Source organism: Echinops telfairi, unplaced genomic scaffold, assembly GCF_000313985.2.
Source record: "Echinops telfairi isolate 266 unplaced genomic scaffold, ASM31398v2 ScPeMD7_7457;HRSCAF=8495, whole genome shotgun sequence".
NCBI lineage: Eukaryota > Metazoa > Chordata > Mammalia > Afrosoricida > Tenrecidae > Echinops > Echinops telfairi.
This window is the reverse complement of record NW_022111357.1, coordinates 26,085,717-26,101,729: the sequence shown is the minus strand read 5'-3', so window position 1 is coordinate 26,101,729 and position 16,013 is coordinate 26,085,717. Positions and strand designations below refer to the sequence as shown.

Sequence of the window (16,013 nt, the reverse complement as noted above, 5' to 3'; positions counted from 1 at the left end):
CCTCTTATGGTACATCTCATTGGACAAATGGATTTTCTAAAATACAATTGTTTCTGCTCTATAAACAACTTGGAAAGAAGCAGGAGAGAAGGGTGGTGGGAGAGGGGCGAGGCGTGCAGCACCGAGGCTTAGTTCCACCAGGCCATCAGTGAGAAGGCACAGGCCGCTCTGCTGGGGTTAGTCCAGCACACTGGGGGCTGCAACCACGCTCCTCGAAGGGCTCCCTATTTGAAAGGATGCAAGAATAGCCAACTGGAAGCAGACACCAGCGCAGACACGGGAAGGAGCAGAAACACACACCTCGGTATCTGGCGGGGGCAGTTGGGAGGAACAGTAGGGAGAGGTGCCCAGAAGATGACCACTCACTTGTCGTAGCCAGTTGTTGTGTCCCAGTTTGAGATCCAAGGGGGAGGTCCTCTTTCCCCGACGACTCAGGAACTGTTTCCACCGCCATACATACTTCTCAGTCAAGTAGAGATGGCGAAGCTCTGACTTGCTGGGGGATTTCCCATTGCCATCTATTCCTGGAAGATCCAGGCATGCAGTGAGAGAAAAGAAGATGACAAGAAAGGGGGGCTGTAACACTGACAGGAGAGGGGCCGGGATAACTGATTTCCTGAGTCTTAGAGAGATGGCAGACCTCTGATGGGAAGGCACTTCTTCCAAGCCTCGTAGGATGCTTTGGGGTCTCTCTTGAGCCACAGCTGGGCCTGGGCATGGATCTCATTGCAGTAGGGCTTCACTGTGGTCAGGGCCTCCACGGGGACATCCTGGGGAAGAGAAGCAGACCAAGGTGTCCGAGTTTGAGAGCACACCTGAGCCCCAGCTCTGGTACATGATAAGAGTGCATCCAAGAGGAGCTATATGAAGAGAAGAAGATCAGCAAATCCACAGCTCCCATCTTCAAAGCCAAGTATGTGCTCCCATCAGACCATCAACTCTACTCAAGTTTAAAATACAAAGTGATGGGTTCTTAAAGACAAGCTCTCACAAATCTAAAACCACCCTATTAAGATTTTCATTTTCCATTTCTCTTGCACAACTCGGCTCTGTAACCACTGCCTGGCAGGTGGTTTTTAAATATAAAGGAGAGTGTGAAAAGGGTGCCTGGTATCTCAATAACAACCACTGCTCATTTACGCACAACACAGCGTTTCTTATATGCTCCCCTTTTGTTTTTGTTGTTTTTGTTGCTCGTCATGAAAAACACGAGTACTCAAGCAGCTGAAATTGCATACAAGGATTAGTTTTCACTGCTCCATTCAACACCTTTGCCATGGACAGAAGCAGGGTGATGAGAATCAAAAGACGCAGGGAACCCATCAGTCCACTGGATGGATGCCTGGCCCAAACAAACAGCAGTTTCTACAACCTGAGCCCAGAGCAAGACAGTGCCTGGCCACTATCACCAACTCCTCTGAAAAGGACCGCATTAGAGCAGCACCTCTCAACCTGGGGGGTGTCAGCCCCTTTCACAGGGTTGCCCGATTCATAACAGTAGCAAAATGACAATGATGAAGTAGTAACGAAAATAATGCTATGGTTGGGGGTCACCACCACAAGAGGAACTGTATGAAAGGGTGGCGGCAGGAGGAAGGCTGAGAACACTGTGCTAGAGGGTCCTGAATGGAATTGGACGGAAATGTGGGGCAGAATTCACATTCCTCAAAAAGTCCAGGCTGACTGGTCGGACAGAGACTGGTGGAACCCCCCGAGATGATGGCCCTTTGTCAGAACTGAGCTCGCCCGTGTTAGAACAATCAACCACGTAAGATCAAAAGAGCAGCATTTACCCAAGGACAAAGTACGGAGGCAAAGTACCTTATTCTTCTTGCTGGTTGGAGCAGGAGGTTTGATCAGCTTCTGCAAGATCCGCAGGCACATGAGGGTAATGTTCTCGACAACCACAGGAGTCTTGATGTTCACAGCCATGAGGAAAAGGCTGAGAGCTGAGGACAGCGGAGTGACAAAGTATAGGACAGCTGCTCCAGGCAGAGCCGGCCCAAGTGTCCCAAAGGAAAGGAGGTACCTCCCTCTCTGCTGTGAAGGACCTTTGCACCTGCAGGCTCCTTTCCTTTATCTGAGAGCCGCGACCAGACGTTCCCCACACTCACCACAGCGCAAGCGGAGCTCCCAGCAGCTGTCTTCCTTGGAGATGGAGTCTGTCAGCAGGAGCATCTCATACTGAAGGCTACTTGCCTAGAAGGAAGGCCAGTTGGAAGAGAGGAGCACAAATGAGTTTGTAGGGTCCAGGGGCTAAGTCCAAGCTCTGATTCAGGGACTCATAACTACACTGCTGGTCACAGGTGGCACTATCAGAGAGAGAGAGAAAGAAGAGCTGGGGCCCCTATACTCCAGACACCCACCCATGTCCCCTTTTCCCGTGAAGGTGCTCTCATCTGGGACAACCATTTTGGAACATGAACTCTATTAAGCACTTAATCTTCACAGTGAGACTAAAGCGGAGGAAAGGAAGGGAAGGCAGCAGCTCAGAGCCAGTAGAAGGAATGGGGTGGGGGTAGGGTGCGGGGAGGGGACGGGATGAGAGAGGACAGCTAGTCCTGCTCACCAGATCAGGATTGGCCCAGTGGCCCTTCAGGGCTGTGGAGACTTTGCCAATAATCAAGTCATTCATTTGCTGAGTAGCTTCTGGATTGTCTCTAGGGAAGCAAAGAGATGAGGTCTTGTTATTATTCATACCTGGTTACATCCCTCCTTTCTACCTGGAGGCCAGACACAGTAACATCAATGTCTATGGCCACCTGATCCAACAGCATCCACCTTATGTCGCAGGAGCAAGGTCACAATGTATAGCCTTCTAAAACCTTATGCTGGTACCAACCAGGGGTGTGTGTGGCTGTAAGAGAGGGGCCGCCTTTCCTGGGCACAGGCACGGAGGCCAGAGCAGCACCTCCTCCATCACTGGGAGGTTTTACCCCATGTCATTCCCCCATAATGCCTGGCATATTACAGGACTGCAAGCTGATGTGTTCCAGCTCGATCCCCTGCTGAGAACTTGCGTGTCCCCCCCAGGTACATTGAACCTGTATTTCAACCAAATCTTCTCCAAGAATTACCTGGGGATCTTGTTAAAGTGTAAATTCCATTTCACTGTATCTGGGGTGGACATGCAAGTTCTCAGTAGGGGGGGTGGGGGTGGACCAGAATGTCTGTATTTTTATTAGTAATAAAAAAAAACAGTTGTTACCATATTACTCACTTGCGTCACATAGCTTTAAATAAAATCCAGAGTCCTTGCCATGGCCTGCAAGACCCTAGGGACCACTTATCCACCCTTCCCACGCCCCCTACCTTTCTCCACTGCAGGCTCCGCCCCAGCTTCACGGGCTTCCATGCAGACCCCACCCCTGCATTCCCAGCTCACACAGGCCTGGCGGCCCCTCCACTTGCTATTTCCAATAAACAGAACTCAGTGTCCTTGTTCTCAGGTGCTGTCGTGTTGGTTCTGCTGCCCAGCGACCCAATGTACTTACAGATCTGCAAAACTGGCCCTCCCTTCTTTCATGCTCAAATACCACTGCACCTTGAGCACCTTCCCCCAAACATAAGGTGACCAGACAGCCCACTTTTGGCGGGACAGTCCCGATTTTTAACAATTTTTCCCCGCATCCCGTGGCATTTTAAAACAGTCCAGATTTTTGGAAAGAATGCACGACAAGCTAGGGAATACAATTTTCGGCTGCCATGTGGCTATTTTGCCAGGACATGAGTTTTAGCAATGGTGTCCCGCTTTTGTCCGCTTCACCAATGTTAAAATCTGGTCACCTTACCCAAAAAGGGACCCTTCACAGCCGTCAGGGGTGCCTTCCCTGCTGTGTTTTCCTTCACAACCTGCATCCTATAAACATTAATCCGGGCAATTATTGTTCAATGCAGGCTACATACGAGCAGGGATTTTGCCTCATCTACCACTGCATCCCCAGAGCCTAGAATAGTTTCTGGCATTCAGAAGGTGCTTGATAAAGAGTTAACTAAGAAACAAGTAACACAGCAAGAAAACTTTAACAAGCACCTAGCACGTTCCCAGAATAATGCCATGGGCTCAGTAAATAATCCATACTACCTAGTAGCCATAACTCAACCAATAGGAGTTATTATTTACATGAATTACTCGTATCTCCATCTGTCCTCGCCACAAGCCTTCAAGGTACTTACTCCTATCAGTATCTGTCAGATGGGAAAACTTAGTCTCAAGTCAGTTATGTAATTTGCCGAAGGCACACAATGCAGAACACCAGCAGCTCGCAGTCAGGAGCCTTCCTGGCTCACGGTCTTTCCTGTGAGTCTTTCTCGAGTCTCTCCCTTCTCCTGCCTCACCAGGGCTCAGGCAGTTTCCCTAGGAAACCTCCCTGTAAGTGAGCCTTTACCAGCAAACCTGGATTTCAGATACTCCCCAGTCACTCCCTACTCCTGCCTATCGTCCCAGCCCCGCTGTTGACTGTGACAAGCACATGTCTGCGCTCCTTCTGGTGTGGTGTTCCCAGCACTCTGCTCTCAGCCCCATGCTAGAAGGAATCGCAAGTCCCAGAATCCCGGCAGGCTCTGACCGAGTCAGGAGACACATGAGTTGGCGGACCTCCTCCCGCATGGCAGTAGCCCCTCGGCGAAGATTGTAGTCGAAGAGCTCTCGGATCAGACCCTGGGAGACCAGGATGTGCCTGAGGGCTGGGTTGGTGGCCAGAGCCCGGAGGAGTGTGATGCAGTGCTCTGTAACGGCTGAGGCGCAGCCATAGCACTTGGTGGAGGAGGTATGCCCGCAGCCCAGGACAGACAAGGCGCGGTACTGGCTGGCAGTGAACGTAGGCTGCACGGAGGTCCGGGAGGATTTGGTGGCAGCTTCCCTCTGCTGCAAGTCATATTCCAACAACTCTTTGCGTGAAGCAAAGACTTTCTAAGAACAAAAGGTGCAAAGTAAAGAAAGAAATTAGCAAATTAAAATAAAGGGAAAGTAGTAAGTAATTAGCTGGAAAAATTCCTTTGGTCTGGGAAAACTTTACACCCACTATACAATTCAATCTTCTCAACAAACTCCTCTGGTTAAATGGTAATGATTCCCATTTTACAGAGACGGCAAATGGAGCAGGGAGTGGCAGTCAGAACTCGGACCCTGATCACACTCGGGGGTTACAAGATCTGAACTCCTAAGTCACGCGGTCTCTGAAGGAACCTAGCCCTTTGGGGTGGGAGTGGGTAACTGTTGCTCTCCTTTATGGGGCACCATTTGCGGCCAGCCTCCCGGCTGTGAAGAATAGTCTATGACTTTCCCTGCCCTGCCCATCTGCTTAATTGGAGGGGTACACCCTCACCTTTCTAACCTGCAAACAAAGCATATCAGAAAAGCAAGCCCTGGCACCCAATTTTTTAAATGCAGCACGTCTATTAAAAATGGGCTGGTTAGGAATGAACTAGGTAAACAGATCTAGGATAACCTCCCACCTATTCATTGGTTTTTCAGACTAAATTCAACTATCTGATAAGTACCAGAAGTGGGAGGGAGAGGCCCTGCCTTTGGGCAGTGACCCGACTCTTGTCTTTTCAGCTGGACTGGAGTAAGGGCGATGATACTAAGAGTTGAGATGTGGAATAAGGGCAACAGGAGTGCTTGGAAAACGGGATCAATAACACTCCGACCCTCAGCCCGCTTCCATTGCTGTACCTGGATGATCTTGGAGAGTTCGTCGAAAGAGTTCTTGCAGTCCCCACAGTACTCCTGAGCCAACTGCAGGATGTAACGATTCACGCTGGCTGAAGTGGAGCTGATGCCCCCAGCCGTTCCTGAGTCATCCTGAAAACCCAAGAGGCATGTCACCTGCCTTCCAGAGACGGACGACCTCACCTAGAGGCCAATCTTTGGATCAGGCCCCAAAGACCTCCCTAAGCACCCCTTCTGCTCGGACTACCTGTGGCTTCTCCGGAGCTGCCTCATTCACTTTGCAGAGCAGCTTCTCCAGCTGTGGCCGATGTCCCATCAGCTGGTGATACACGCGATCGGCTTTGTCCAGGAGTGTGTTGATGTTGGAAACAGCCTGGGCAGGAAAAGACAGGGTGAATGGTTTAAGTCTTTTTCAACATGATGGTTTTCCCAAGTAATCCTAATTACTAGCCACCGACTTTCTCCCTCGGTCAGACACTGCATGACATATGCGATCACTGTTTGACAATGCACCTACATAGTGATTGCATTACTTTTATTCATACAGAATACTTTTAATCAAGCAGAAAAGGAATTCGAACTCTTAGTCCTTCTGGCTCCCAAATGAAGTGCTTCCCTACTCTCTCATGCTGCTTCTAGCAGCTGCCTCCATTTCCAGTGGCCCAGGAACACCTGGAGTCCCACGTGACACTGGTCTGGGAACAGCTACCTTCATGGCAAACTAAGCCTGCGGGAAGGCCAATGGCCTGATGTGGCACAATCAGCAGAACAAACGCAGGCCAAGTCACCCCACTTTTTCCTGCAACGCATAAGTTCTTTACCACTTGAGATACTCGCATTTTGTCGCCAACCACATACTTTATGTCACCGTTTGTTCCTACCCAAAAGCTGAACCCTGAAATCGGTGCGGATTAGAGGAAGAATTCTGCGTTAGAAGGAAAAACAGACTCTATTACGCATGCTCGGCACAGGTCAAGCCACTGTCCCACCTTCTTCCGGTCTTCTTCATTCTCAATGGGATCCACCGCACAGCAAGGCTTGGCGTAGAGCATGAAGTCGAAGCGAGCGTATTTACAGAAGCCACAAGCATTGCAGAGGAAAGGGTCCTTTTCATCATAGTTGATAGATCTGAAGAATCCAAGAGTTTGGTCAGTGGGGGACAACAGAGATTGAGTGGGATAGGGTGACCCTGGAAGGAGATGGATAGTGCCTTAGCTACCCTCTGGGGCTACTGGAGGGGTGATACTAAAGGGACAGTCAGGGCAGTGCAGGCAATCAGGTAACAAGAAAAAAAAGAACCCCAACTGAACTTATAAGAGATACCCCTCAACACCCATTCTAAATACCCATAACCCTCTAATTATTACAAGAGTAGCACTGAAACCGCCCAAAGTCAACTTAAAAGCTTTTTCTTTTTAAAGAGATGTGTATGGCCCCTAGCCTAAAGGACAATAGCTGGCTGACCTGCATTTGTGACACTGGTAGACATTCTCCCCACAGTTGCCACAGACACCAGGGTTGGCAGGAACTGAGGCGCTACAGCGTGGGCACTGGAGGGTTTCTGTGGAGGCCTGGTAGTTTTCATAGAAGTCTGCAAACTCGATCATCAAATTGGAGGCCACAATGGGCAACGGCAGGTCAATCTTCACCTCTGTCTGCCCAGGGGTCAGCTGAACTTTCTTGGCTTTGTGCCAGCGAGCCGGCCTAGGAGAGACCGGGTAAAAGTTGCAGGGGCAGACGGCCCAACACCCTCTCATTTAACCTGAGTGATGATGGTCTGGGGGTCCGATGTATTTTTTCTTTAAGGCAATTCCTTTCTAAAGAAGAAACCGGGCAAATGAATAAGCTAGCTGATTTCTACTCATTTTTTCACTTGCCTTTCTCTAAAATGGAGAGAATACACGAACATTTTAAGCTTTCATTTATAACACTTGAGGTTCCAGAAAAGTGACAAGAATACACACCAGAGGTTTGCTCTGGGTCCACGCCGCCTGTCACACTGCCCTCCCGCCCACCCGCTGCCGCCATGGGAGTGCAGGTGGAGACCATCTCCCCCGGAGACGGGCGCACCTTCCCAAAGCGTGGCCAGACCTGCATGGTGCACTACACAGGATGCTAGAAGATGGGAAGAAATTTGACTCCTCCCGGGATAGAAACAAGCCCTTTAAGTTCATGCTGGGCAAGCAGGAGGTGATCCGAGGCTGGGAAGAAGGGGTCACACAGATGAGCGTGGGTCAGAGAGCCAAACTGACCATCTCCCCAGACTATGCCTACGGTGTCACTGGGCACCCCGGCATCATCACACCAAACGCCACTCTGGTCTTTGACATGGAGCTTCTGAAGCTGGAATGACAGCACTGGCAGCTCCCTTAGTCCTGTGCTCGGATCTGCCACGGAGGGACCTGGCACCTCCAGACGCACACACGTGACTCTGAACGGAGCTTCCCCGAGTACGCTTCACTACACTCTTATATAAACATCTACCCCGACTGAATGCCTTCCGACACCTCCGTTTCCTCTCCCCTCTCATATGGATGTTGACTTCAAATGCTTGCCACCCACCTCTGGTTACTCGTTTTATTTTGTTCTGGTTTTAGGATGAAGATTCAGTTTATCTCTTTTGGATCTCAGTTTCCAATTAAGCATACGATCCAGTATTAACAGCACAAAGGGTTAACTTTAGGAATGGGGGGGGGTTTTTGCAAGGAACTTTATTATTTTTTTTTCTAGTTTTGTTTTGTTCTTCGGAGGAAATTTTTATTATTTGTTAAACATTCTTGCTGCTGCGCTGCAAAGCCATAGCAGATGTGAGGCATTGTTGAGGGCTGTGATGTTCTCCAAGTGGAGAGAGCAAGCCTTGGGTTGAATTAAGAGCCCTCCTGAAAAATGATGTGGGGAGGTGAAGAGCCTCTGCCTCCACTCCCCCGACCCCCTACCCCAACCCCCACCCGGCTGCCTTTCAAGCAGATCATCCTTCCTGCAGTGTTGGACACTGCAGGTATCCGTCCCGGGCAGCAGGGGCCTCTGAAGCCTTCTTTAAAATGGCCTGGCTTGTATTTTAACTGGTTATTTTATTGGCCATCCTGTGGTTTTTCTAATGGATTTTCAGGACTTTTGTAATCTCATAGCTATCGAAGCTCCGCCACTTCATAAATTTTAAGAACTTTAATTGAACGTTTAAATTGAAGGTGCTGTTTGTAGACACTTAGCCACCCACTGAAAGCCCAGTCATCATGACAAACCCTTGCGTGTTCTCTTAAGAAAATGATACTGGTCATCACAGCTTCAGCATCTCCTGTTTCTGGATGCTCAGCTCTCCCCCACCCCCAACTCCGTTTCCTGGACCCCACCCCTCTCACCCCTTTGCTGTCCTGTGTAGTGATTTGGTGAGAAGTTGCTGCCCACCACCCGTCGTCTCTGCACCATATGAGTTTCAAGTTTTATTACTGCAATATAAGTGCTTTATGCTGGCCTTTCTCAACAACAAAAAAATACACATCAAAGGCAGGCACTGCCCTCAAAGCATGTGTCCCCGAAGCCTGTAACCAACCCCAAGGGGTGTGGTGCGATGGCTACCACCACTTCCCCACATGGCCACCGCGTCGGACAGATAAAGACAGGATGCTTTAGAGAGGCAAAGGGACACATCACAGGATCGAGACCAAACACCAAGGAGAGGCATAAAGGGCAAAGGCCTATCTTGCTTTAGGGATTATGGTGGTGAGGTGGATTAGCACTAGCTGATCCACAGGAGAGAAAGACGAGGCTCCCATGAAGATTGACAGCTTCAGAAACCCAATGGGCAGTTCTACTCTGTCCTATAGGGCCGGTATGAGTCAGAATTGACCCAATGGCAGTGAGTGTTATTAACAAAATTAAAGCTAATCTTTACTGAGTCCTTACTAAGTGCCTGGCTCTGTTCTTAGCACTTTACATGTAGGAATCCATTGATAATCCTTTACACCACTACGTCAAAGGCAGGGCCTTATCTCTATCTTACAGCTGCGGACCCTGAGACTAAGTACGTGACTTCTCCAACATCAGAGAGCATGTAGTAGTAGAGCTGGGATTTGAACCCACACAGACGGATTCTGAGGGCATTCCCAGAAGCTAGTCTGACTCAGAAGAGCTCAGAAAATCCCATCAGCCTCCTCTGGAGGGGCACGAGCGGCTCTACGTCCAGGTTACCAGAGTAAAAGAAAAGAAACCTTCTTTCCAGCAGAGCTCCCAGTGACCACCTGCTGATGTGGTACAGCCTAGAATCACACTGCCTCTTGGAACAACGGCAATACTTTCCTTCCATGTGTGGAACAGCACAGCCCATCTGCTCATTCAAAGGGTATCCCTCTACCGGCGTTCTCAGTACAACAGTCATGCCTGAGGCTCCAGCAAAAAGAGACTAGTTCCTGTACAAGTCTACACTAACCCCTGTCTGTCTGGGCCCATCCACACATCAGGACACACGGGCCTAGGAAGACCTCGCATCATCAGACATATAGGGAAGGCCCCACGCAGACATAGAAGGAATGGATGTGTGTGACAGCAATTTTATGAGGAATACCTCCTGCTCCATGTGTAAGAAAGTACTATCTTAACCTTAGAAATGACAACCACTTCCCAATATAGGAGGTTTATACAAAAACAGACTGTTCCAGTTAAGAAGGGGAGTGAGAAGCTGGAGTGCCTGGTATGGATTAAACTGCACCCCCAACCTGTGTTATAAGCCCTACAACTACAATACCTGTGATTATCATTCCATTTGGGAACCAGCTTTCTTTATTATATGAACGAGGGAGTGTGGGGCCAGGTTTAAGTCAGTCTCTTGTAGATAAAAGATGAGCCAGCAAGGGGGGCGGGAGGGTGTCCCAAGAGCCAAGGAACAGAGCTGAAAAGAGAGAGCCCTTCCCTCAGGGCTGACAGGGAAGATGAGCCTTCCCCTAGAGCTGGCACCCTACATTTGGGCTTTGAGCCTCCTAAGCTGTGGTGAGAGGATACAGTTTCACTTCCCGAGGGCAGGCTGAGGAACTTCAATAGCACCCAGGACTGGGCTCCACATGACCTGATTTAAAATGGCCCTCGTCAACATCCTCAGAAACTGGATTCTTGCCCTCGGTTATGACCACATGGGACAACAGAACACGCTGGACCTCTAGGGATGTACTGCTTTACCCCATTCCAGAGATGTTGGGCCTTATAAGCATCCTTCCCTCCCCAAGTCTGAGAAGCCCGTACTTGTTTTTCAGCTCCACGATGGCCTGCACAGTTCGGTTGTTATAGTATAGGTTGATAGTCCGCACCATCTTGGTCCGTTTCAGGTCTCCAATTTTCACTGTCACTTTGCTGATGGTGTGACTGCCAATCAGCTTCACAACTTGCTGAGTGGTGGTGTACCGCGTATCCACTTTGATGGAAGACAGCTTGATGTACTAAACACAAGACACGGTGTCAGTTCAAGGCAAGCGGCTCTGTAACCGACTCTACCGCATGGATAAGTTGCTGGTTAGGATGACACATGCGGCAGGATTAAAGGACCTGCCTTAGAATAGCACACCCACGGGAGAACTCTCAACCTAGGGCGACAGGACACCCACTGGCTTGGCCATGTCAAAGACCGGTTACTTACACAGAACGGCACTTCCGGATTGTTGCACACCAGGCAGGGGTCACTCTCCAGGTAATAGCCATCAAACTCCACTAAGCCAGACAGGGTGCTGAGGGAGAAACCAGTCTCGGCTTAAGAACTGTTCACCCTAGAAGCCGCTGGCCTCCAGAAGGCAACCATGAAAAGGCCATGGCTCACTCCCAAAGCCCGTCAGCCCCATTCTAGTCAATCACAAGGAATCCCGATATTCCAAAAGGAAGGGACTGCACTCATCGGTCTCTTGTGTTTCCTATTTCTGAGCTGCCCCGTGGTCAGTGGAGCCCTAAAAAGTTGCATTAAAATGTACCTCAAAAAGTAAAATTAGGGGAGATGTCGGACAGGGCAAGATATGACAAAATACCAATTTATAAACTATCAAGGGATCATGAGGGAGGGGGGAGCAGGGAGGGAGGGGAAAAATGAGGACCTAATGTCGGGGTTTAAGTGGAGAGAAAATGTTTTGAGTACAAATGTGCTATACACAATTGATGTGTGTATGGATTGTGATAAGAGTTGTATGAGCCCCTAATAAAATGTTTTTTTAAAAAGAAGTAAAATTAGCAAAACTTAGCAAAAGTCATTGAATGATATACTTAAAACAGGTGACTTTTGTGGTTATGCAAATTACACCTTAAAAAAGAAGAGCCACTTCTAAGTCAGGGAAAGAATACACTGCTGATTTAATCAGTACTTTCAGAAGCTTACAGAAAACATACAGATGCCTTCTGTAAACTTGATTTATCTGACTTAGAGTTAAGACTTTGAAAACAGTAGCCTTCAAGTATTCATTGCTTACCAATCCCTGCATTCAGCAATTACATTTGTAGAACTCTCTATGGGCATGGTCGTGAGCTAAGAAGGAGGAGTTTAAAAATCAACTAGACAGGATCGTCACTGTCCCAAAGAGGCTTATTCAACTCCTAAGGAAAAGCTAATCAGCCTGCAAACAATTCAGACTGTTGACTGAGCTTCAAACAGGTAAAGTAAAACATGGCTCACTTATAAATGTTGGAGTTGGGATGGTTGGTAAGTATATGGTTTTGAGTTCGCAGAATCTCCACAGCCTTCTGTGAATACTCCTTCAACTGAAACGATTGAACAGAAGATAAATTATTAAAACCCAAGAGGAAATTTTCATGGAAAACACACTTCTGCTTTGTAGCCAGCTGGTATCAGACTTGTCAGCCCCCACCCATAATCACACGAAAAACTGGGCTGGTCTAATTCCTAACAGCTTCACAGATTCCATCTCTTTTCGTAGCGCTCAGTCTGAGTGAAAGGCCCCCTTTTCGGGTCCTATGGAGGAAGGGGTTTTTATTCTAATGGAGTCATGAGATGGTTGCCAACAACGGCAGAAACATTATGCACTCACAGCTTCCCAAAACATCAGAGCAGCACTCTCTCCCCCAAGGACTTCACTTGGCCCACTTCTATTGGCTAAGCTAAATTCAAACTACTTACTTGCTAAGGTACAGTACTGACACGACATATTTAAATAAAATTTCGCATGTGCATTTATGCTCATAGCTCAAGAGGGAAAAGTTAGCCTTTTAAATCATGAATCAAATGTTACCTTCTTCTCTGTCTGTGGGGTTTTCAAGGAGAAATATCCTAGCAGATCCACAAACTGGGCAGCCTTTCGCCCGTAGGCTGGGAGTTCTGGCCATATAGACCACATCAGATCTAGCAGGAGCTCCTGTTGAGATTTGCTGGAGTTTCTATAGATAAATGACAGCTCGTGTTACCCAGGGGCAGGCATAACTCTGGATTAAATTTGAGTGGCTTGGCTGTGGTTTTCACAGCCCAGCTACCAGATGTGGTACAGTCATTCAAGACCTTCAGGAGGCAGTGCCCACCCATCATCCAACACGCTCCATGGGCAGAGGCTAAATAAGCTTTGTATTGTAAAGAATTGAGCCTGGTCATTTAACAGACTCCTAAACATAGCCTTCTGAGGGGAAAAGAAATAGTCTGTTGTCTACAACATCGGCTTAGTGGCTAAAAAGCCATTAGTTCGAAGAAATCACTCTTGCCAACAATTCAGGTTGGTGTAAATACCAACTCTGAGACTGTGAGCATGCCACATACAACCAAGAGAAATTACATCATCCAACCTGGTCCCAGGCCTCCCACGTAGATCTGCCAAAGTAGGGATCTGGACAGTACCTGTAGATATGCAGTGTCAGGCAATGGGCCTGCCAGCGCACCGAGGAAGAATTCGACTCCAACAGGAAGCAACGCAGAAACTGGATCAGGGTTTCCTTGTCTGCAAATTTGTTCAGCTGGTTCACCAGAGCTGTGCACAGCTGGTCCTCCTGGCTGCCTGAGCTCTCACCTGTAAGATCAAGGACGACTGAGCACTGGAGGGGACACGGATGCCATCTAGGGTCCCACAGCCTGTGGTGCAACTGAATGCAGAGGAGGCAATTTTGTCCATCTCTGAAAGTTTAAACTACAAGCTTACACTGCCTGGTTGTTCACTGGGGGACCAAAAAGGGTCAGTCCAAATGAGAAAAAGGACGATGATGACACTCACAAGTCACCAGTTAAAGAGCCTATGTGAGCCCGGCACTGAAAAATAGCCACATGGAGGAAGACTTCCTTTCAAATACCAAAAACCATCAAGAAAGGGCGGTTGGGTAGTGTGGACTACAATCAATGACATGAAACAATGTGCACATATTGCTGAGTGGGAATCAGTCTGCTCTGGAAACCAGCCAATTCGTAACCAAAAAACCCTACCACAGCTACCACCCCAGACCTGCACAGGAGGAATGTGAACCACTCTACTGCTCTCAGCTTCTGTCAGGCCCTGAGAGGCAGGAATGCCTCAACTTTTCTGAGGGTCAGGGGTCCACTCCAACAGCCCACATCTCTACTGCAGTTTCTCAGGCACGTTTAAAGCATCGCTGTGTTTAACTCTGACCACCTCTCTACACAGAAGGCATGACTATTTTACATAAAAAGACCATTAAGATTCAGATGGGAAATGTGAAAGGTCCCATCCCCACGCTGTTCAGAGTACTTTGACGGAAGGAGTTGTCATCTGGAACAAGGCTGAGCACGAGACCCAAACTGGGCAGGAGAGAATATCTGAGTTTCAGATCATTTCTAGATCAGGATAAACACGCCTTCAGAAGCAAAGGAGGAAGGAAGTGTCCCGTGTGGCGTGCTCAGTACAGGCGCCTGCTCACTGGGACCACAGACTGACTCTTACCCTCTTTCTCCTTTTCTTTTTCTTCTTTCTTGCTCTTTTTGGTGGATGACTTAGACTGAGTTGGGGCTTGTCCCGAACTGGACGCCGATGGGGCCGAGGAGGAAGCAGCACTGGAGGATCCCGAGGAGGCTGCCAGTGCAGCCAGCACTTTGCTGCCACACAGTGCACAGGAGAGCAGCTGCAGCAGCACCGGAGACACCCCCTCGTCCACCAGGAAACTGACTTGCAGCAGGAAGTACAGAACGGCTGAAAGCGGAGGAGACAGTGCTCAGACTGGACACGACCGCAATGGGACTGACATGGACAAAGAGCGATGATACCCCACAGCCAGGTCTGCCCTGTTCCCTCCACTGCTGGAGGCTGACAAGAGCTTACACTCTGTGGAGCTATCTGGAAAGTATTACAACTACAGACAGACAGGATCCCAGCCCTGCCCTTCTTTGAACAAGATGACGCTCTGAATCTATTGAGTTCTCTCTAGTCTACCACCGCATCTTAAGCCCCCCTCTTCCGCCCATTCTCTACATTCAGCTCCACAGAGCCTTTTCCATCCGAGACCCTTATGGGGCCTGTCAGGATGTGGCTACCTCTTCCCACTGAGCGTCTTCTGCCCCAGTCATATTAAACACGAAATGTCTTTGCACTCTTTAACCATGACACCCTCCCAGCTGGCTACATGCTGCTCCCTCTGCGGAACAGGGCCCCTTCTCCTACTCATCTGTCCTATCTTGGCAAAAGTGTCACGTCCGTCCTGAAGGTCAGACACTCCCACTTTGTGCTTCTACGGCACGCCAAGGGCCCTATCACTCCCAGCTTGTTACTTGTCTTCCTTGCTCGGCAGAGTGCCTTCCTCTGTATCTTGCTCATAGCTATGGGGCGCAGCATCCAGTCCAGCAAGTCCCTTCACTGCTCTTGAAGGACTGAGAGACGGCAGCCAAAAAGAACAGCACTGCTTACAGTCATCTTTGATGCAGAACTTCTGCCAGTTGATGGTTCTCTGGGCAGCAATCTCGGCACAGGCTTTCAGATGCTCCATCTGAAATGGAAACCCATCACTGCAAGGGAGTGACCCCACAAGCAGCTGAGCACCCACAACTGCTGCCTTCACCAGCCATCACTCTGCCTATGGACTGGGAGCCGAGCAAGCCCCCACACTGTGGCAGTGGGTACAGGGTTCCCCGCTCCCTCGGGAGAGATCGGTGTCCCATATCTACTAGGTCCTCTTCAGACACAGGACTGCCAGTGCTACTTTTTGTAGTTACTATCTCTGTGTTAGCTTGATGGCCCCTTCGTGCCTTTTCGGTCCTGCAATAGCTGTTTCGCCAAGTGCCTGAGTTAAAATCTTTCTGTGAGGTAACCAACAGCGCTCCTGCTCTCCAGACAGAGTCCCACCGCCGCAAAGTCCTGTGTTCTTTTCCAGGAGCCTCAGTCAAGGCCATCCTGCAGCCATGGCGGTGGCCACCACCTGAGAAACTCCCACC

General features: G+C 49.2%; 1 protein-coding gene and 1 pseudogene across 1 annotated transcript in view; one reads left to right on the top strand and one right to left on the bottom strand.

The window, feature by feature from the left end:
* The window catches only part of UBR4 (ubiquitin protein ligase E3 component n-recognin 4), a 130,221-nt gene that overhangs the window by 26,903 nt on the left and 87,305 nt on the right, over nucleotides 1–16,013 (bottom strand). The window contains exons 67-83 of the mRNA XM_004705144.2: nucleotides 15,490–15,568; nucleotides 14,533–14,778; nucleotides 13,482–13,650; nucleotides 12,889–13,033; nucleotides 12,315–12,400; nucleotides 11,298–11,385; nucleotides 10,907–11,100; nucleotides 7,139–7,378; nucleotides 6,664–6,802; nucleotides 5,922–6,047; nucleotides 5,678–5,806; nucleotides 4,569–4,912; nucleotides 2,570–2,660; nucleotides 2,115–2,199; nucleotides 1,822–1,949; nucleotides 641–770; nucleotides 367–524 (exon numbers count right to left, since the gene is read on the bottom strand). Coding sequence (XP_004705201.1) covers nucleotides 367–524; nucleotides 641–770; nucleotides 1,822–1,949; nucleotides 2,115–2,199; nucleotides 2,570–2,660; nucleotides 4,569–4,912; nucleotides 5,678–5,806; nucleotides 5,922–6,047; nucleotides 6,664–6,802; nucleotides 7,139–7,378; nucleotides 10,907–11,100; nucleotides 11,298–11,385; nucleotides 12,315–12,400; nucleotides 12,889–13,033; nucleotides 13,482–13,650; nucleotides 14,533–14,778; nucleotides 15,490–15,568 — 2,577 coding nt within the window. The remainder of the gene's footprint in view (nucleotides 1–366; nucleotides 525–640; nucleotides 771–1,821; nucleotides 1,950–2,114; nucleotides 2,200–2,569; nucleotides 2,661–4,568; nucleotides 4,913–5,677; nucleotides 5,807–5,921; nucleotides 6,048–6,663; nucleotides 6,803–7,138; nucleotides 7,379–10,906; nucleotides 11,101–11,297; nucleotides 11,386–12,314; nucleotides 12,401–12,888; nucleotides 13,034–13,481; nucleotides 13,651–14,532; nucleotides 14,779–15,489; nucleotides 15,569–16,013) is intronic.
* On the top strand, nucleotides 7,662–8,026 carry LOC101652616 (annotated as a pseudogene).